This window comes from Anastrepha ludens, chromosome 4, assembly GCF_028408465.1.
Source record: "Anastrepha ludens isolate Willacy chromosome 4, idAnaLude1.1, whole genome shotgun sequence".
In the NCBI taxonomy this organism is placed as follows: Eukaryota; Metazoa; Arthropoda; class Insecta; order Diptera; family Tephritidae; genus Anastrepha; species Anastrepha ludens.
This window is the reverse complement of record NC_071500.1, coordinates 93,056,583-93,080,050: the sequence shown is the minus strand read 5'-3', so window position 1 is coordinate 93,080,050 and position 23,468 is coordinate 93,056,583. Positions and strand designations below refer to the sequence as shown.

Sequence of the window (23,468 nt, the reverse complement as noted above, 5' to 3'; positions counted from 1 at the left end):
ACATTTAAAATGCGCAATAAACGTTTAAATTGGTAAGTATTCTAGAAAGTACTTGAAGAATTTAACGGTGTTGATGGGCCACCAATTTATGCGAAATTCTGTTTGTGGAAAGAAAAAACTGGTTTGATCAACTGGCTACACCACCGTTAAGTTGGTTTGGTGTCTAAATTCAAGTGTGTTTGTAAATATAAAGAAACGACTTGGATTGCGGGCTCATCAAAGGGTTATCTCCCTAGTCACAATATTCTATCAATCAGCAATCGACTGCTAATCAAAATGTAGTTTGAGGGCTCATAGAATATTGTGACTAGGGAGATAACCCTTTGATGAGCCCGCAATCAAAGTCGTTTCTTTATATTTAGTTCACGCGAATTATATATTTAAAATGAAATAGTGAGTAGTTTGCAGAAAACATGACTTTAATCTTCAACGTCAACTTAAGACTCATCTGCACATTCTAAAATAAATTGCTTATTACCTAAAATAAAGCTGCGGTTTATGAACAGTTAAACAAAAAGTATCACGCCACCTAAAAGCTCAGTTGCAATGGTATCTTTCCATCCAACATTCCTTTTTACTATTTGTTTATTTGTTGTTACTATAACTGTTTAATTTAAGTTTCCCAACATTGTTTTTCCATTAACAGTTCTTAACATTTAACATCGTTTATATTGTTTAACGTTTGTTTAACATCACTATTGTGTTATTGTCATACTAATAACATTAGCTCTGTTAATAACATTAGCTCTGTTAATAACAGAGGCTTATACATGACTCGCGCTTAAAGCAATGCATTGCAGTTGCAGTTGCTTACAAAACAATAGAGCGCAATTTTAGCCAACAATCCATGTTCGCGGTCACTCTCAAAACCTACTCTCTCTCTACTATTTCACTTTCGTTTTTTTCTCGGCGTGTATTTGTACCTCAAAGCTATTGCAGAGGTATTTGAAATCAATAAGGCTTAGTGACAAATTTCGACACCAGCAACCGCAAAGGCGATACACAAAAAAACTAACGTAAATGCAAAAGAGGAAACGGAAATGCTTAATCAAGCACAAGTATGTGTGTGATTATACTTACATACACACACACACACACAATGGTTACAAAAACGATTTGTATTTGTAGAAAAGCGGAAATCCATGAGTGCCAGAAAGATGTTGGGATGAATCCTTCAAAAGCATTACACCATTTAGAAGACTGCAGTAAAATACTACTTTCCTTGACGAGCGTAAAGCAGAAGTGACAAAAAAATGCTGTCAAAGCGAATTTGCGAACATAAACTTGTGTCTCAAATATTTTTAGAATTCAACTTTAAATAACGAGTTTACTTTTTTTGGCAGACATATTTGTTTTTAGACGGGAGTATTTATACAAATAAATTTCTTTTTTGCTGCCAAAAGCAAACATTTTAAATTTGCAAAGAAAAAATGCAAATTGCCAGCTTCCTATGCTCTTTGTTGTTAATTTCTTTGCAAGTGTTTTCGACGTCAAGCAATTTCCGCACTTCAACACCTTTTACAGCAAGCCAAAAGCCTGCTTGATGGCGTATTCAAAGCAAGCAGAGTTGCTTTTTGCGCTCTATATCCTTTGTAAAGAGTGGGTCATTGGCTAGTTTCTTTTAGTTGCCCATTGGTTGGTTGGTTGGTTTAGGGGTGACCCCGCATCGGAGTGCCACATAGACCGCAAGTTGGATCCGTTGTGTTGCCCTTGAACTCATTATTTTATATGATTTCCCCACCTAACCGAGATTTTTATTATAGATTTTGGTCCAAAATATTAATTCGTTTCGAGAATTTAATGAGAGATTCGATTTTCAGGTCCGAGAGTGCTGAAAGATTGTCAATTTTTGGAGAGCCTAGAAGAGCGAGTCGACTTCTGGCTAGGCCGGGACCACTGCACAGCAAATGCCTGCTCGATACTTCCTCATCTTCGTCCTCGCAGTATCTGCCCAGGTCGTTTTGAGGAGCCCCGAGCCGACGTGCGTGAGTGCCCAAAAGACAGTGGCCGGTGATAAGAGATATTATATGCCTTAGTTCGCGTTTCTTTTAGACTTATAAGGGTTTTTGTCTGTGTCAGATTGTAGGATGGCCAGATTTGTCTGATCGTAACGCAAGTAGTTTCCACTCGCCATTACTATCAACTTTGTGCTGAAAAAACTGACAGAAACTCAGTGTCATATTTCATAGATAGTTCGAAATATTATAATCTTACTTCCAATTTGAGTACTGTATTTGTCAAATAGAGCGTTTGTTGAAAAGGAGTTTCGGAACGGGGGAAAAAATAATAAAAATAAAACAAAAAAAAAACGTATCCAAAAAAATAAAATATCCAGAAAACTTGCTAGTTTGTTCTGACAAAAAAAAAATATTTAAAAAAAAATTAAAAACAAAAATTATTTTGTTAAAACTCGCAATGATTACGGACCCTATACCATATTAGAGACATCATTATCCACAAAAATTAAAAAAATGGTACTGTATTTCCATTATTTTGATTAAACTTGTGATGTTTACGGCCGTGTGAGAACCGACTAAAAAAAAATTTAAAATTTTATTGTTTTCATTCGCAGTTATAAGTCTAAAATTGGTTATGTTTTAGGACATCCACTAAAATATTTCGAAAATATATTAAGATTTGCATGAGCTAGACCGATTTTAAAGTACCTTAAGAAATCTTATTATTTGGCTGCCATTGATAATATTTTTATCTATTTGTATGTCGAACTCTTATGCTTAAACTCTGCTATCATTGAGAAAATTTGGCATAAAAAAAAAACCAAATTATAAAAATTTTATTTATAAAAAAGATGTTTTTAAATGGGACCAACTCACGCGAAAGTCTTAAAATTTTATTAGCTTTATAATCCCGGTAGAAAACCCGAAGCTCTTTTTGGTGAGTCACCCTAATAAATGGAAATGTTAAGGGTCTTACAAAAGTGACACCTAGTTGTCTAATAATGAATAATTCCTAGACGTTACCTTTTTCAATGTCATCTTTGACATTTGTGAAGTAGGCAGATGCACAATTTTACGCCATAGAACAGGCATTAAAATCATTGAAACTTGTTATGAAAATTTACGATCTTTAAGAGCAACAAATAGCAAAATGCGCAATTTTGTTGGTGGAAATAGTCGTCCAAACGAGTCGACAATTCAAAGGTTGATGAAGAGTTGATAGAAAAAGTACTGGTAGGACAAAAACTGGACGTTCTGCTGAGATTATTGCGGCAAAGTGTTGCTGAACAGCCTTTATCACCGATAGCTCGACGTTCTCAACAATTAGACAATCATGAATCAACTGCTTGGTGGATTAAAAAAAAAATTCATATATGAAATTTAAATAATAAAATATGTAATTTTTCACATATAATTGTTAAGAGCCGATACTCTACTCACCACCTTAAACGATTCGGGAGTCTACGCACAAGCATATGCGGACGATGTTGCTTGAAGGAAAGTGCAGAAAACTCTGTGCTGTGCGAATGGGCTATCGGCAAATCCCGCCAAGACTGGTATTGTCCTCTTTACCAGAAGGAGGAAGCTTGATGGACTCGTTCTGCCAAAGCTAAAAGGAGCCATAATCCAGCTATCCAAGGAAATTAAATATCTTGAAGTAATCCTTGATAGTAAGGTCCTATGGAAATCACAAAGGCAAGACCTATTGAAACAAAGACATCCAAAGCACTGACAGCTTTCTGGCAGTGCAAAGGTGTCTTTGGGAAAACATGGGGTCTCTTTCCTAGCAAGGTCCTATGGATCTACACGGCTATGATAAGACCTGTTATCACCTATGCATCAGTGGTCTGGATGAGTAGACTGTCTCTAGTGGGAGTCAGGAGGACCTTATCGAGACAACAACGCACTGTGGCCATCTGTTGTACCGGAGCTGTTCCGACTACTTCAGGCCCGGCATTAGATGCTCTGATTGGTTTACCACCACTTGATGCTTTCATCCAAGGGGAGGCCTTGAAGGCCATCTGCAGACTGAAACACAATGGGAACTGGTACGGCCCCTGTCCGGCATTGGAACACAGAGAAGGCATGGACGTCGATCCAATGATTCTCTCCATGCCCCTTGACTCCATGCCATCAAGTGTCGTACTTGAAAAGAGATACAGTGTAGTGCTACCAGAGGCTCAGTTTTGGGAAGACCCAGAAAATGAGCCCGGCAAACACTGTTTCTATTTACGGATGGCTCCAGGACCGAGCATGGATCCGGCTATGGGGTCTACGTGGAATCCCGCGGGGCAAAACTGCACTTTGCTTTTGGAATGCATGCATCTGTGTTTCAAGCGGAGGTGTATGCAGTTCAAGAAACGATGAACTTTATTGTGGAAAAGCGATGGAGAGGCAGATCTATATGTGTCTGCAGCGACAGTTAAGCCGCGCTTATGGCCTTAGACAGCCCTCCAACCACATCAGGGGTAGTCAAGTCCTGTAAATCCAGGCTGAACTATGTCGGTAGACATAATAGCCTGATGCTAACATGGGTCCTGGGACACGTGGGTATCGCGGGTAACGAAACCTCTGACTCCGTTTTGTCGCTCCCTTCTGCGGCCATCACAGCCACGGTTAGCAAATGGGTAACTACCATCCACAAGCGAGCTTGGCAGGCTGAGAGAGGCTGCAGATGGACTAAACTGATGCTACCTTTTATGTCCGATCGACTGTCGCAAACCCTTCTGTCATTAAGGGGTAACACCACTGTACACGCGTAAAATAAACACGATTTTTAAAGAATTTTTTTCTACAGAAGGAAAGGGAAAGGAATCACTCTGATTTGGGAAGTTATTACTTATATACTAAAATACAAAACTACAAAGTTTGATCGAAAAATTTTACAAAATGGCGGCATTGGAGACATTTTTGTAATGTGGTTTCTCTTGAAGGAGCTCCGCGGCACGCAGCACAGAGGGTGCAAATTTTAATCTGGAACAAAGAAACATTTTTTTCTTAATCTAGATAAAAGTAGCTAGAGAAACACGTAGGGGATTTAAAAAATATTTATTTTTGTGGAATTAGCAAGCATTTGAAGGAAAAAACTCTATTTTGGACTAAAAAAATGGCATTTAAAAAATTATAACAATCGCTTAAATTAATCTATCGAAAAACCCCCTACGCTCTTCTCTTAAGAAGGTTATTATACAGGCGTAGTGAAAAACCTGATTAAAAATATTAAAAATTGTTTGAGTTATGCTGCGTGCCAATTTCAGAAAACGTGTTTTGAGAAAAACGCATTTAAAGTATGGAAATTTAGAGAAGTCGTTAGGTAGCAGTCACTAACGCTTGGTTGAAAGCTTAAAATATTTATGAAATAAACTTCGGTAACGTATAGAACTTTTTGTTCTGTATTTTAAAAGGTTCAAAGAATTTTTTAAGCTTATAAAAAAAAAATCAATTTTTTGAAATTTCTACAGTGGTGTTACCCCTTAAGCAGAGGGGAGTGCAGACGGCTGGTTGGACTGATGACGGACCACTTTCTGTGGGCAAAGCACATGGAAAGGTTGGGCATCTCAGACATTGTACTCTGCCCAGCTTGTGAAGAGGAGGATGAGACGGCGGACCACTTCCTGTGTGTCTGCCCCGCCTTCGCTCGAATCAGGTTTGAGGTCTTTGGCACTGATGTGCTAAGAAGCGACCATCTTGGCTCCTTGGCACCACAAGATCTACTCAGATTTCTTCGGAGATCGGGTAGATTTAAAGAAAATTAAAAGGGAATCCAAGTGTAGTACAATGGGCTTAATTAATGTCTGAGTCCTGCACTTGCAATTATTAAGAGCCGTATTTTGATTACAAATAGTGAAACATGAAAGATTCGAACATTTTTAAAAGGGGCAGATACCTGTGAACGGCCATATTTTCCCAGATTTTCATTACAATTATTTAAAATGAAGAAGTCAGTACTTTTTTTTTCAAAATTAGTGTTTATTTACACATCAAAATAATAAAATTTTTTTTTTTTAATTTTAATCATTTAAAATGGCGGATGTACACTCAATTCTTCCAGGAAGGTCGCAGCGGGGCTTCTCAGTCGGCGGGCATTATAGCATCGGCGTCAGTGACCTGAATACAAAAAACCAAAAATTTTTTTGTTTCTTAATATCATAATTTCTATGTGAATTAAAAGAAAAATTAAATAAAAAATTCGCACACAAAATAATTTTGGAGCGAGTTTTCCTGCTATTTTTGCTTCAAAAAAATTATTTTTTCGAAAAATTTTCGAAAACTTGCAAATTCACATCGAAACTAATATCATAAAAAATATGTGTGCAAAATTTCAGCAAGATCGGTCAATAACTTTTCGAGTTATCGTGTACGCCAATTCGAAAAAAAATAGTTTTGAGGAAAACGCGTCTTAAGTTTGAATACATAAAAATTCAACCTCTCCAAGCGGTCGAACGCAAAGAATAGAGTCGTCACGGTTGACGATCTATAATATAAGAAAACTTAAATTTACATTCTAAAAATTGTTTGACATATTCTTAAAGGATTATACTAACATTTTATGAAAAAAAAATGTTCGAAATTTTGCAAGTATCTGTCGCCTTAAAAGTTTTATTTGAAAACAACATTTAGGCGTGCCTTTTAACATACCCTTTGTATACGTGTAACTCCAGTTTAGATATTTTGCTAGGTTGCTTCTCTAATTTTTCCTGTGTATCATACAATTTTGCGTACTAAAATCATTAAGACTTACAGTTTTAGACGACTCTGATTGGTTTCTACGCTTTTTCACAGCAGAAATGCAGTCGGAGGATGAAGGATGTCTGCAGAGAACCGATCACTATTAGAAAACACTTTTTCTATAACTTGACAAACGGAGACACGTCCTGTGGGCTTCGAACTCGAATTCATCGAAGAGTAGTCATGCAATAAATAGTCGGAGCCACCGATCCACCCTTTATTTCGTTCTACTTTCATCCCAGCAACTCCGCGCGCGTTAACAGCCACATCCTCTTAGACACAACCTTCCGTTCGCGTTAGCTAAGCAGAACTGCTTTGCCTCATCTCTCTTACCCATCTCACACAGACGCATCTATTTACCCTTACACAGCTTGAACGACCACTTCGCCACTAACTAATTTGAATTTCGTCGTTTGAAGGACATCCTTTCGTTGTGCTGTGAACGATTGCCGTAGTTGACACTTTCATAAATGTCAATTTTCAGAATTATCGCAAATGCGTCGTTTTCTTGTCGAAGCTTTTCAGATTTTCGAAAATTTATGCGGGAACCAGTGCAAACGAATGTTCAATCGAAAGGGAGAATAAACTGAAATGGTCAGCATAACTGAACTAAGCGAAAATGCGGCAAATGAATAGTGGAGCCGAAAAGTCTCCACTTGCCATTTAGAACAAATCTAGGCGTTTAACTGCTCATTTGCCACACACACACTCGCACATGGAAATGCCCCACCAATGCGATTTACTACTGTGGTTTCCATTACAATGGTACACAGCAGATAAATAAAGCTGCATTTTAAATTTCCCCGCTTTCGCCGAAGTGCGCTATTGACAAATTACGCGCCAATTACTTGGGAGTCCACAGAAGTGAGGCCAACTATTCAGCATCGTAGCGTTTGTTTAGTGAGTTGCGTGGTTCGTTTTTGTTTAAGTGGATGGTGGCATTGCTACATTCGCACTCACATATTTATTTTCATAATTCAGTAGCTTTTAAATGTATTGCGAGTGCAAAGTGTGCGGGTGAAAATATTTAGTGTCTGTATTGGTTGGTCACAGCACTCAATTTGATTAACTTGAAACTGAGCACATTCGCCTGTATAGTAATGGTAAAGCTTCCGCTTTTTGTATTTATTTAACTTAAATTGATTTGATATTTAATTATGATATTTATTTTAATGCGCCGGACTTAGTTAGCAGATGGAGTGAGATTGACACCAACCAGAGGATTGAAGTGAATGAATTCAAAATTCTGAGTTAGCCGCATATTTATTGTATTAAAATCGATTTTGATGACTTGGGAGTCTAGGATTTTCTTGCCTACTATTGGACCATAGTACAGGGTCCGGTACTCAAAGTGTGTACGGGCATCAGCTTTCTGTTAGTTGGCTAAATGACAGTCCAGAGTATTGTTTACAAGTGCGTGGAAGCATTTTGCAGAGAGTAGACGCGAAAAAAGAAAATCAGTAATGGATTTCAAACACAAAAGTGTGATTGCAGTATATTTGGCTGTAAAATCACAACCAGCGATTGTTCGTGACCTCGAGCCCCTTAAAGTGAATAAAGTTTTGGTTTATCGAACCATTACTCGTTACAATGATACTGGTAGCATCGCGAAATGTCATGGAGGTGGTCATCAAAAGACTGCAACGTCACGTGAAATGGTTGAAAAAGTGAAAAAGCGACTCGAACGAAATCCTCGACCCCCGACAAAGTGCCAATTAAATGGCGAAATAACTGAAAATATCTGACCGTAGCATCCGCCGCATTCTGATAAATGATCTCAAAGTCAAGCCTTACAAGAGCCAAAAAACGCATGATCTCACACCAAAGCAGCAACAAGCCAGACTTGAGAGAGCGACGGAGTTGCTTCGCTTGGCCAAAAGCGGTTAATTTCCGGACATTGTGTTGAGAAAATTTTTCAAATTGAGCGATTCGTAAACTCCCAAAACGATAGGGTTTATTTGGCCCCGACCGTTCATAAGAGAATTTGAGTCATCGATTAGCCACCAGGAGGTAGCACACGCCACAGGTAATAGTTTGGGTCGTTGTAACCTCAGATGGGCGCTCTTCAATTGTTTTCATCGAGCCTGGAGTCAAGGTAAATACGAAAATCCAAAATATTATCGGCAAAGTATTCTGGAGGTTACTTTGAAGCCGTGGGCAGAAAAACATTTCGGTGGCAATAGGATTCGGCACCGTCTCAAAAAGCGCGAGTGAACCAATAATGGCTAAAAAACAACGTTCCGAACTCCATAACGCCCACACAATGGCTCCCAAATTCACCAGACGCGAATCCGATGGATTATTCGCTTTGGGCCAGTTTGGAGAGCAAGATCCGAACTAAAAGATTCACCAGTCTCGAGTCACTGATCCGCTAATGTCCGCGAGTGGGCAAAAATACCTGCAAGTTCTATTCGGGCAGCTTGAGATTCGTTTCTGGACCGTCTCAAGGCCATAGTCCAAGCAAAAGGTGGTCATATCAAGCAAAAGTAAATTAATTCTTAATTTTGTATTATTTTCACACATTTTTTTACTTCGAATTGAATAAAAGTAATTTTCTCAACTAAATTTATGGCCTTTTTAATTGGTTATACTTCAAATGCCGGACCCTGTAGCGCGTACCGTTGCGGTTGTGCCGGAGCATTGATCGCCGTCATATGCATGAAATTTGCAATCATCAGGCGCCTTCTTCTTCTTAATTGGCGCTATAACCGCTTACGCGATTTTGGCCGAGTTTAACAAAGCGCACTAGTCGTTTCTTTCTCGTGCTAACCGGCGCCAATTGGACACACCTGATCTTTCCAACGGAAAGGAGGCCTTCCTCTGCTACCACCAGCTGGTACTGCATCGAATACTTTCAAAGCCGGAGCGTTTGTATCCATTCGGACGGCATGCCAACGTAGCCGCTGGATCATTATTCGCTGCGCTATGTCTATATATTCGCCGTTGCCAACGTGCAAAGGTCCAAAAATCTTACGCAGAATCTTTCTCTCGAACACTCCAAGCGTCGCTTCATCGAATGTTGTCATCGTCCAAGCTTCTGCGCCATACGTTAGGACGGGCATGATGAGAGCCTAGTAGACTGTTAGTTTTGTTCGTCGAGAGAGGACTTTAGTGCTCAGTTGCTTACTTAGTCCAAAGTAGCACTTGTTGGCAAGAGAGATTCTACGTTGGATTTCAAGGCTGGCATTGTTATAGTTGTTAATGCTGGTTCCTAAATAAACGAAGTCTTTTACAACCTCGAAATTATAACTGTCAACAGTGACGTGGGTGCCGATACGCGAGTGCGCCGACTGTTTGTTTGAAGACAGGAGGTACTTCGTTTTGTCCTCGTTCACCATCAGATCCATTCGCTTTGCCTCTTTATCCAGTTTGGTGAAGGCAGAACTAACAGCGCGGTTGTTAAGGCCGATGATGTCAATATCCAGGTGTTATTGTTGTAATTAGTTGTGAGCTCTCAAAATGAAGGAATGAAGAATACAGATTTGGTTATTGCAAATTATGATTTTGTCTTTGGAATCAGGAGGCGCTGATAAATTAAATGCGATTAAATGTTTGTAGATTAACTTGAAACTCTGTGCTGATTTTGAGTTTTTTCCGCCATTTTTGGTAGGACATTTTGTATTTTTAACTTCTGAATTTCAATTCACAATCAACATACTCCCTTAAGTGCACATTTTCGGCAAGAAGTAACGAATTAAAAAAAAATGCCACATTGGATTTATCGTTTTGAATTTGTTAACTTTGACCACAGATTTGAATTGAATTTCTCTAAATTTTAATAAATAAATATAAACAAGTCATTTTCTTCCGAGCTTTTTAGAGTTTGCGTAGTCGTCAAAGGATTAAAAAGCTGAAAATAAGTATTACATTTTTTAAACTCTTTTCAGGTCCACCAGCCACAGTTGAAGTAGACATAATGGTTCGCAGTATGGGGCCCATCTCTGAGGTGGATATGGTAAGGCAATGCAATAAATTTTATTTTTCTTCCACTCAAAACAGATGACAATAAAATGAAAAAAAATTAAATTAAATAAAAATGCATACAAAACATTAATCATAAACAGCTGCCATTTGTGTGCTTTTGCAATTCAATTCTTTTTTTCTTACTCGACATCCTTGATTAGTTTTATGAGCAAGCAGCAATATTACCCACCTTCACTATTTGCACTTCAACAGCTTCTAAGCAAAAACATACAAATTCAATCAAATTGGGCGTAAACACTTGTTAATAATTATTGTATGTCAAAAACGCAAAAAGCTCAAGTAATTTATTTACTCATTTCCAATTTCACAAATCAAAACCAATTAAAGTCAGCAAAGAAGAAGGGGCAAGCGGAAAGGAGGAAAACGATTAGACGACGATAGTCACGCGTAGACTGCCTTTGATTTGTTATTTAGCATTTATTTGTTGATTTAGCCACCACAGTCGCTTTTCTGACACCCCACACACACCCACACACACACTCACACGCCATTTGCCTTTTGCTGCTGTTACGATATTTAATCAACGCGACGCCTTTTCATTTTGATTGCTTAGCACCTCGAGAGTGAATTCTCTGTGGCAATTTCATTTGGCTCAAGGAAAGTATTTTTACAAATACGAGTGTATTTATTCATCTTTGCAGACCTATTCCATGGATTGCTATTTCCGTCAGTCATGGGTGGATAAACGTTTAGCATTCAAAGGCGCACAAGACACATTGGCTTTGAGTGTTTCGATGTTGGCGCGCATTTGGAAACCAGATACATATTTCTATAACGGTAAACAAAGTTATCTACACACCATAACAACACCAAATAAATTTGTACGAATCTATCAAAATGGCAGGGTGTTGTATTCGAGCAGGTGAGTTATTTCAATTATTTTTCAATATTTTTGACATTCCACTAGTGGTAATTTAGAACAAATATCAGACAATACGAGTACTAAGAATTAAGAAAAAGTAAGAGTAGGAGGATGAGATCGCCTTCAACTCAATTGGAAAGCAAAAAAAGGAAAATAGGTTAGTTCTATGTATATTTTCTGAAGCTCTGAATACTCTTCTCTTCTTACCTCCTATACTTGGTTGATAAAAGGAATGCTGCTCGGCTTGCCGCAACTAATCAGTGGCCCAATTTAGGTCTCGGACACTCGGCCATAACTCAGCCTGGGTCCAAGTAATCCTGTTTACTACTGTTTACCTGGTCGGAGAAACTGCTTGGCTTTGCCATCTACTCTAAGGCTGAAATTCTTGCCATTAATGTGGTCTGCTAGGTCTCTGGTTAGGCGAAATGTGATTACCTTTAGAGAAATCTATACTAGGTTGTTCAATAAGTTCAATATGGTTCAATAAGTGAGGACGTTGGTACCACCCTAAGTTTTTTTTGTTTATGTTGGTACACTCTTCATACCTATAACCGTATGTGCAGTTTCTTTTTGAATCTGTCAACTCATTCTTTGATTACAAGTCATTCAGTATCGACGCGTGACAGTATTTTCTACAATGGAAAAATTCAGGTATCGTGCGGTGATTTTTGGAAGGTTTAAAAGGAATTTAAACAACACCACAAATCGTAGAAAAAATATAGAAAATCGTATTGGAAAATCGAGTGACAAGGCACTGAAACAGATTTAGTAGAATAAGTATGGGGGTTTTAGGTGCGACCTCGGTAGACAAAGGTAAGCGCACTCGCCTGCCATCCCAGAGGTTGTGGGTTCGAAAGCCACGTACAGCAAGAAAACAAAAACAAGAATCTCATTCCTCAAACCCAAAAACTTATCCTTTCCTTCCTTACTCCCGCACAATAGTCAGCGCATTATTAGTATTGTGGCTGGTGAAATAAGCATTGCACCAGCAAGAGGAAGCGGGCGGCCGCGGTAATAGCGCAGACACACCCAAATTTAGCGAAGTTCTCAACCTTCTGTGCGATCCTTCTGCCAGAAAAATGTGAAACATAGATAGCGCTCCAAGCAGTAAGAAGACGCTGTTCCTAAGCAATGACAGGTGAGGATTTCCACCACTTTGGACTGGTAGCGGCAGGCTAATCACCTACCCTGTCAGAAATCAAATAGATTAACGAAACCAACGCAAGACAAGTACTGTCGAGATTCTCAGCTCCCAAGGGGAGTGAACAAGGAAAAAAATTGGTTTCAGATACTGTGTGCACAATAGACGACGCATTCGCTAACAATGGAACAAAAACACATTTCGAATGCAACTTTCTCAGCAACATTTTGAGCGTTTTCGAAAGAATAAAGTGGATTTTGTGCATCGTTTCATCACTACTGATGAAACTGGGGTCTATCACCATGATCCTAAATGAAAACAGTAGGCTAAAGAGTGGCTCTTCGGCTCCGAAACGAGTTCGTGTCCAGAAATCGGCCAAGAAGGTGTTAGCATCAGTTTTTTGTGATGCGAAAGGAATTTCGTTTGTAGATTACTTGCAAACTGGTAAAACAATAAATTCTGAATATTATTATAACCTCTTAGACTAGCTGAAGCAAAAAATTCGTGAAAAAAGACTCAGTTTGCAAAAGAAAAAATTCAAAATTATTTTTCATCAGGACAAGGCACCGTGTCACAACATAATTTTGACAAAGGCCAATATCGATGCAATAAAGTTCGAATTGTTGGAGCATCCACTGTATTCATCAGATTTGACCCCTGACGTATTCCATCCGTTTCCAGACCTAAAGAGATTCATGCTTGGAAAGCGTTCTTCATCAAATGATGAGGCCATAACAGCTGTGGAAACGTATTTTGCAGCCCTTCCAGATTCTCACTTCCGGGATGGAATTCATAAATTGGAATCTCGTTGGAACAAGTGTATTGATGCTCAGAGAGACTATACTGAACAATAAAATGTATTTTTCAAACCATAAAATTGTGTTTTTCTTATCGAACCGCAAAACATATTGAACAACCTAGTATTTATTCTGATAGTCAAGTGGCAAATTCCGAGCATGTTTTAACGAGAAGGCGGAAAATTGCCGCATGCATTTGATATGGGTGCCAGGGTATAGTACCAGTGACATACCAGGGAATTGTAAGGTAGACAAATAAGCAAAAGAAGGCACTACCACTCGCCTCCCTCTTGCAATGGAGATTGTAGATTAGGCCAGGTCGATTTGTGGGGAGGCAAAAAAATTGCCCATTTCTCTGTGAAAATAATATTCTAGGGATCAAAATAAGAAACTTTGCCGAAGGAACCATACCTCTAAAACGAATTCTGATGTCCCCCAATTTGGGTTGAACTTTTTAGTTTATTTTCTATAACTCACTTAAATTAATTTTTTCATTTACATATGTTCTGACTAAATAAATTTCTTAAGAGAAAAAATAGATATTATTATAAATAAATAATAAATTTTATTATACAATAAATAAATAAAAATAAAGAAAAAACATAACCATTTAGCTGATTTTTTCATGTAAAGGCCAAAAATGGTGATATTTTTAAATTGGGGGACATCAGAACTCGTTTTAGAGGTATGGTTCCTTCGGCAAAGTTTCTTATTTTGATCCCTAGAATATGATTTTCACAGAGCAATGGGCGATTTTTAAATCGACCCGCCCTATTGTAGATATATCTCTCTCAACCTGCATTGTCACTTCAGCTAACACGAAAAATGTAAAAAAGAATTTGACCAGAGTGGACCGCTCAAAGGCGTTACTTAATCAATCAAGGAAAAATGTCTCTATGTTAGTCACTTTGACCACAGGCCACTGCCTCCTAGGTCGTAAGATTGAACATGCCGCATTTCTACTATTGTAGAATCTGCGAGAATGCGAAAGAGGAAGAGTCTGTCAGATACATCTCCTTTGTCACTATCCTGCATGGCATGCCACTAGGTCTAGATACTCTGACTCATCATTCTTGAATGATACCGATGTCCTTAGAGATATACATAAGTGTTAGCCAGATCAGTGGGTTTGCAATTAAAACAAAAGCAAGTAAGGCACAGATTACTGTGGTATCACAATGGTCCAGGTAAAGACCAACTTTCTTTCAATAATTCTTTGTAATGGTTCTATATATTTGTGACATATCTTTTTCATAATAAAAAGCACCCCATATTGACAAATTTGGTCTACTTAGTTACTTATTTTTCCATTTCAATTATTTTTTTGTAAACAAATATAGTTCATTCTATAACAAATGCCATAATTATCCAAGTTCCAAACTTTATACAAGATTTATAAACATTTCTTCAATTACCATCAAAATGTCAAACTTTTTAATTAGAATTTAGAAAAAAAAACTTTGGGTATGCTTTTGCTTTAACCGATGGTTAAATGTATTAAATTGTCTTAACGAAATTATCTGCGCCCACTTCCATAGCCGAGTAAGTTTATATGTGAGTAGCATTCGATTGCCCCGGACTCGAAACTCGCTGTGGATCTGAAACATGAAATTACAGAAAAAGCCGTTTCTAATAGCAGACGTTTCTGAACAAGCCAAATCTTATGACAGAAAGAAACATAAAAACCATATGCCATTCGTAGGTGGAATTTGACTTCAGAACCCTCCAATTGTAGGGAGTTCTACTTTTTGGAAGAATAGCACGGAAAATTATATAAGTGCCTTCTGCTTATTGTTTTTATTGTAGCAGCATGTATGGCGAATGCTGCCAGAGTTGCTGTCCTTGAAGGGATATAAAGCCGTTATTGTGCTACAGCAAATTGGGAGCACCCTATAACGACTATTGCAGAAGCTGTAACGACATTGAAGAATAAGAGACTATAGAACACTGAATGGCTCTGGATAGAAGAAGATTCAATATTTTAGGAAAAAGTTCCTTGAATAACATGGCAGAAGTAGTCAATATAAAAATAACAAGCCTTGTGAGATATATTAAAGCCACAGGTTAGTTCCATGAGGACAATGTAGAGTGACGAGAGCGGACAGCCCAGGTGGCATCACAATGGGCCTACAGCAGGCCTAGGTGTGTCAACTGACTACCACTATAACACCTACCTACCTATGCCTCCTTCAAACAGCAATTGGTCTTTTATGAGTTGCTTCATAGAGAAATACACTCGAAGGTTTGTCATTGCCTGCCGAGAGGCGAACGATATTAGAAAAAGTGCGTGTAGCATAGTACACATAACAGAAGTGAAACTTTCAAGGTAGACAGAGAAAGAGGGAGAGAACCGAGAGAGAATGAGAGAGAGAGAGAGAGAGAAAGAATATAGATATAAATAATTTCACAACATTTGCCGAGATTACAAATAGACAAAATTTACAAAAAATTAAGAAGGGTCGACCGGTGTAGGTAAACGCCGGACACAAACCTTGGCAACAACGCGCTCTACTCTGAGCTTTTATCACCCGCACAAACGCAGCGGTTCCAGGACCGCAGCAACGGCATAAATTACCGCAAGGCAATACCAATAAATCCGACGCCGGAATGAATAGCACTTTATAGTACGTACAAGCACTAGCCAGGAAACGGAAATAAGCGCCAAAAAGTAGGCACCAAAAGAAAACACAAAAAAATTGGGACAAAAAACGCCCCAAACAGTAGGCACCAAGGAAATATAACGCCAAAAAGTAGGCACCAAAAATATATTTCCTACAAATTGGCACCAAAAAACAAGCGCCAAAAAGTAGCCAGTGTTATTTCTCACTAGAAATTAGCACCACAAGGAAAAACTCAGGAAAAATAGCCTAAAGTGTATCTGAGATATATAGGGTCCGCCATATAACTTTACAGAATTAAAAATGCTATAAAAAAGAAACGACTCAATATTTTTCCAAACTGTTTTTTTTTATTTGACGGCACCCCAAAGATAACAATCCAACTGCGTCAAATCGCAGCTCCGAGGCGGCCAAACGATATCAAAATTTCGGCTGATAATGCGATCTTCGAAGACGGTGCGCAAAAGATTGATCGTAGCATTCGCTGTGTGGCAAGTAGCGCCATGATTTTCAAAGTAATGTCGCAATATTTCCCAGCATTATTTGAGCGTATACACAACCATTTTCGTTCAGCGGAAGAATAAAACTAATTTTCTGACACATTAGATGACAGCTAAGTGTTACCATTCTTCAAATAATACCTAGTTCAAATCCGTAACGATAGATGGCGGGCCCTGTATATAAGGTATAGCTCTCTCTCTCCTTTTCCTCTACGTTATATCTTTTTCCTCTCTCGCGAAACGAAAATGCCCAAAACTTTGTATGGCCTCTACATTTTACTTTCCATTCTCGCTCGTCCATCGACGCCTAAGAAGTTTCACTTCAAAAACTTTTTCTTCATTTTGGTGTTTCAAGGAGGTTCGAACCCAAGTTCTCCGAATTCTGAATGGTAGTCACGCACTTACTCATTCGGGTACAGCGACCGCGAAGCAAAATTTTGTGGCCAAATATTGAATGAAATTATCTTGGGTCTCTTAGTCAATGGGAACAAAAAAAAGTGACGGTTAGATAACCTTGTTGCGGCAAATTAGGTGTATGTATTTCTACGAAATCTTAGTCTAGACATAAGAAATCTTTTTTAATCACGTTAATATATTTTATGCGTATTAAAATCAAGCGCTTAAAGTGCTTATACCTAAGCTGATTTTAATTTATTTAATTTTTCCATTTTCAATTTCCATGCTGCCAATGCGACATTAAATTGTGTGGCTTGCATCAATCTTCTGTTCACTTTTTCCCCCTTTAATATCCTCTGTTTTATATTAACTTTCAGATTAACAATCAAAGCTGGCTGCCCAATGAATTTAGAAGACTTCCCAATGGATATACAAAAGTGTCCCCTAAAGTTTGGCTCGTGTAAGTGAAATGTGAACTGCCAAAAACTTATAAGGAACTTAGTAAATAAGTTTAATATCAGGCCACCCTACTTCTAAAGTGAGTGCATTTGCGGCTGCACTCATACACATACATATGTACATATCTATATAAACATACAAAACTATAAAAACATCACATCAAAACACAATTTTTGGTTTAATTTTCTTAAACTTATGCAAGCAGGTCTTTTGAGTTGCAAAACGCTGCAGGCCTCCATATTATAGACTTATGCTTATTTTTCCATAAGTTATTTTTATTGCCTATTGACCTTGACGACTCAAAGTCGTAGTAATAAACTTATGAGCGGAGGACACAACAAAATGCATGTACATGTGCTTGTGCATGTGTATGTGTAGGTTTACATGTACGAGTATTAGAGCAATCTAACTATAAATGCAATTCAACAAAATACTTATGCATTATGCACACACACACACACATACGACACATGTATGTATATTTCTTTGAAGTACAATCTCCTACTAAATGCACACATATATATGTACTTCTTACTTTTAGCCATATACGTATGTGCGCATATGTATGTATGTATGTGTATAGTAATATGAGTCTCAAACGCTAGCCACCCTTCATGCTTATCGCTTTACGCCACTTTACTGGCGGTTTTCTTTTTTGCCAGCCTGCTGCGATTTGTGATATTAAAATGATTTAAATAGCTCTTGTGCTGCCCACTCGTCCTTATGAATGTCCTTATGGAGCGGCGCAAAATACATCGCCACCACAAAAGGCCACAAAAGGCAATAAGAAAACCGAAAAACGCTGCTAGTAAAAGCGCAACTATGGAAACAACTTAAGCTGTTGTTAGCCATTTGTAGTTCATTTATTCGCTCACTCGTTTTGTAGGTTGGTTGAAAAGCATTGCCTTTGCCCGCACACTTGTTCACTTGCATACGCGCGTGCAGGAGCTGGCTGCTATACTCGCAGATGCATGGCTGTGTAAATCGCTGTTTGCTGCATCCCAAGTACATAATCATTATTGTTTGTTGCGTACCACAGGCGGTCGAAAACCGAAGGGGTATGAGTGGTCGCATTGCTGTGAGGCGGCGCATTGGCTTAGTTTGGCTTAGCGGGTTTTCTAATGAATATGTCTGCCCGCCTGTCCGACATTCAAACGCATTCAAGGCTTTAATTGATTGCATGGTGTGGCAGGAATTTAAGATGCGCTGGAGAAATGTTTACAATTTTATAAATAGGTAGATGTATGCATGTAAGGTGTGTACGCAGTTGGTGAAATAAATAAATTTCGCGCTGACCATTTTTCGGAAGAAAAATATTTCCAGCCTGCACAGAAGAGTATGAACTCGGACGTTAATCGAATTTATATGCTCCGTACTAATTTTAACTTAAAAAAATGCATTTCTGTATGTGCATGAAAGTAAGTGATAGAACCTCCATTTTTCAAAATTTTGCAAAGTTTTTGGTCTTGACAAACGATTTTAAATCTATGAAAGAAAAATAAGTAAATTTAAAAAAAATTGTTTGAGAATCTTAAAATAGAAATGCGCAGCTGATGTATCTACTAAAAATATTAACAACCAGAGGTTGTCGATTCGAGTCCCACGTAAAGCACGGTCCTCGCACTTTTTCAAATCTACCTACTTTTCCTTTCCCAAAAATAAACAAAAAAAAATCTCATTCCTCAAACCCAAAAACTTATCCTTCCTTCCTTACTCCCACACAATAGTCGGCACATTATTTGCATTGTGGCTGCTAAAACAAGCAACATCAAAGTTACACATTTTATCAGTGACACCAGCAAGAGGAAGCGGGCAATCGCGAAAAGAGCATAGATACACCACATTTTGCGAAGCCCTCAACTTTCTGCGCCATCCTTCTGGGAGAAAAACGTAAAACATAAATGGCGCTCCAAGCAATAAGAAGTCGTTTTTCTTAAGCAACGACAGGTAGGCATTCCCACCATTTAGGACTGGTAGCGGCAGGATAATCACCTACTCTGTCATAAATCAAACGCAGGACAAGTCTTGTCGCGGCCCTATGCTCCCGAGAGGAGTGAATAAGGAAAACATTAACCTCAATTACTCCCATATTTTTAAGAAATAAAAATCATTTTCTTGCCTCGGTTACTTTTCCGTACTACTAAAAATGGTTACTTAAAAGTGGCGCAAAATGAGTCACTCTAAGGGAAAATTTATAATTTTTGCAAATGGTGTCGTGCGTCAATCTTATTTGACGTTTTGTGAACAAGACAGCAGACAAAACTTATACAAATTTATAAGCAATAGAACCCATAAAGGTCAAAATAAAGATTTCGATCACTCAAAGTCAGTTTTTAATGTTTTTGCGCCACCTTGTATCTATATAAACAATGGACCGCGTGAAGGTAAGATAAAGATTTGGATCACTCATAGTAAAAATTTATTCATAAACAAAATTGGATGATTAATTTTATGCCACCTTGTATCCATGTAAACAATGGACTGCATGAGGGTCTGCATAAAGATTTCTATCACTCAAAGTTAGTTTTTATACAGTAAAAAAGTTAGTCAAAACCAAAATTGAACGATTAATTTTATGCCACCTTGTATCCATGTAAACAATGGACCGCGTGAAGGTCAACATAAATATTTCCATCACTAAAAGTCATTTTTTTTCATAGAATTCAAAATTATTCATGTGTGTTTGTATCTATGTAAACAGCAGACTGCGTGAGGGTCCACTCAAAGTCATATTTACATAGAAAAAAATTATTCATAAACAAAATTGGATGATTAATTTTGTGCCACCTTGTATCTATGTAAACAATCGACCGCGTGAGGGTCAATATAAAGAATTGGATCACTCAAAACCTCTTTTTACATAGTAAAAAACTTATTCATAAACAAAATTAGATGATTCATTTTGTGCCACCTTGTATCTATGTAAACAATGGGCCGCGTGAAAGTCAAAGCAAAGACTTTTACCCCTCAAAGCATTTTTTTGTAAAAAGTTATTCAAAACCAAAATCGCATGATAAGCTTTGCGCCACCTTGTAGATAATACCAATTGAAAAGTTCGTACAAAGTTAGAGAGATGACAATACGGCCATGTATCGAGATTATGTTTATTGAGTACCATCTTTTGAAAGAACACAAACCATGTCCCAGCCAGATCGGTATAATTTCTGGTGTTTGGTATTCGTTTGAATCGGGGAAGTCGAGTGTTTTTCTTTTTCCATTACGACAACGCACCAGCTCAGGCCGCAGCTGATATGGTCGCAAATTCTTCAGACTTGGCTCCCTCGAATCGATCGGACTGCTATTTGCTCCCCGATTTGAAGAAATGGCTGGCGGGAAAAAGATTTCATTCAAACGAGGAGGTGATTGCAGAAACAAATGTCTATTTTTCGGAGCTTACACCGGTGTTTGTGGTGTGCGGCTGAATGTTTTTCAACAAGTGAAGTAGCTTTCACGCCTCCTTCGAACTGCAGATAGGTTTTTATGAAGAGTTTGCAACTCCCGAAGATTGGCAATGGTCTGCCGAAGAGCGTGTTAGTGTTTCATGCTCTAGGTAGTGATAAATGGTAATCAAGCACCAACCCATTCGGCTACAGCGGCCGAGAACTCCACTTAGAGAAAACTAACTGATTTTACCAATTGCTGAAATCTGTCGCCTGTAACCTGAAATCGAATCCAAATGGCACGGAGGAATTTAGCGGCATTGCATGAGGCTATTATCGTCCAATGAAGGCTGAGCTGACTCGGGCACTGCTATAGAAGTTCAGTTACCTTTGCTTTAGACAGAAAAAACAGCTCAAGGGTTACTGTCTAAGTATTTGCAGAAAATCGGACTATAGGCTACAACAATCCCCTTTTTCTATTTAGACGTTAAACCCATCTCAACGATGATCTACCTAACCATCTTATCAACCATCTACATAATTTACTTCAATGTTTCTTCGACTCAAAATAAAGTTATAGGAAAATTCAGTTGCGACCGAAAGGAAATGGATATAGCATTAGTCGCCCTAGTACGCCACTGCGCATTACTATTCTACTGTAGGATATCTCTACTTGGAATACACCGCAGTTATTTGGTATAAGGAAGATTTCTTTGCAGACGGCTTCTCCATCAGCTTCTCCAATCAATTTCAAGTTTTCTTCCAGATGTTAAACCCCGTCTGATCCGCTTTTAAGGACTAAGGATATATGTCATGATGAAGAAGATTTCTTTTTAACCGAATCCAAGTGTGCGCTGGTAAGACTTAGAGGAAATGAGCATAAACTTTTTCAAATTTCGGAGTACCTGTATTTTACATTGAATATTTAGCCCCCGTTTCTTACCTTAGAGGCAAAAGTTTCTTTGCTTACTGTGTTTACAACACAAGATATAGTCTTAAAGGCTAGAGTAGGGGTGATTTTTATTGTCCCACAAACTTCAATGATACCAGCTCTTTGCATTTTGTGCTCTTTTGCACCCGGTTGTATGAAGAATGTAGTTTTACAGGTATCCAGCGAACTCTGTCAAAGAAAGACTCCATTAACTTTTTTGGTTTTATAAAGGTTTCATGAAGCCAGTAACTTAGCTTATGGGAGATGCGCTCCTCTATTGATTGTTGTGCTTCCACTAGAATTTATTGTATAGAATAAGTCAGATATAGTATTTTATCTTGTCATGTATTTTTCAAGCAGAAGTCTTTGCGGTAGGAAAGGCTGCAGAAATAGCCCTAGCAAGGACATCAAGCAACTCCAACATAAGTATATACGTTGACAGTCAATAAACTTAAATGAAATTTCAATCAAAAACGTTCTTAGGACCAGGGAAGCCAAAGAGAGACTAGTCGCAAACAGACGGTTCTACATCTATTGGGTACCCGGGCATAAGGGCATTGCAGGAAACGAAATTGTAGATGAGATGTCAAAAGCGCTGTTGTTTGTGATTAGAGCTTCAGAGCTTACTTAGATTCGCAAAAGACGCAGGCTTATTACAAGAAGCCTACTACAAAAAAAAGTAGGGGTCAAGCTCTATCTGGTGCCACTAAGGACCAATAAGTCTATGTGATGGTGGTCAGGCAGCCAGATCAACCTAAGCTGACCTTTATCTTGTCAGAAAGCACAAGTTAAGAAGCTCACAAATATGATTACTTCCGCCTTCAAGAGATAATAATTTGATATTTTTCTTAATACGATGGGTGCCTTTTATATGTCGGGTTTACAGAACAAAAACAAATTTTAATCATCGAAAATCACTTTATTGTTTTTCAAAATATTCTCTATGAAGATCTATACACTTTTGCATGCGTTTGAACCAACTGTCGAAGCAATTTTGCCACTCTGAATGAGGTACCTCCAAAACATGAATTCTGAATGCCGCAACCGCTTCTTCAGGTGTCGAAAAACGTTGACCTCTCAGTTTGTTTTTTACGTACGGAAATAAAAAGAAGTCATTCGGTGCCAAATCAGGACTATACGACGGATGACCCACTAATTCGATGTTTTGGGTGCTCAAAAATGCAGTTGTTTGAGCCGATGAGTGAGAGCTCGCATTGTCCTGGTGAAGAGTGATCCGTCTTTGGCGATTGGTTTTCCTAATTTCTTGGAAGGCAACTGACAAACAAATGGTTGTGTAAAACTCAGAATTTACTGTTCTGCGTTGTTCTAGTATGGTTGCGACATGTCCAGTTTTTTCGAAAAAACAGGCGACCATTTTCTTGGAAGTGCTTCGTGCGCGAACAACTTTTGCTGGATTTGGCTCATCTTGAAACACCCATACAGTCGACTTCTGTTTACTTTCGGGCTCATGCGGGTAAATCCATGATTCATCACCTGTCACGATGTCATAGACGTGTTTCGAAGCCCCGCGATCGTATTTTTTGAGCATTTCCTTCGACCAAACGACACGAACCTTTTTTTGAGCGATTGACAAATTGTGTGGGATCCAACGCGAACAAATTTTTTTGACAGTCAAATGTTTATGCAATATTGAATGTATGCTGGTCCCACTAATGCCTAAGATTGTCTCAATCTGACGATAGGTCCCATGACG

The 23,468-nt window shown here is 38.4% G+C and overlaps 1 protein-coding gene across 1 annotated transcript in view; it reads left to right on the top strand.

The window, feature by feature from the left end:
- Positions 1–23,468, top strand: part of LOC128860191 (gamma-aminobutyric acid receptor alpha-like) — a 37,025-nt gene that overhangs the window by 1,082 nt on the left and 12,475 nt on the right. The window contains exons 2-4 of the mRNA XM_054097502.1: positions 10,574–10,641; positions 11,312–11,532; positions 17,362–17,444. Coding sequence (XP_053953477.1) covers positions 10,574–10,641; positions 11,312–11,532; positions 17,362–17,444 — 372 coding nt within the window. The remainder of the gene's footprint in view (positions 1–10,573; positions 10,642–11,311; positions 11,533–17,361; positions 17,445–23,468) is intronic.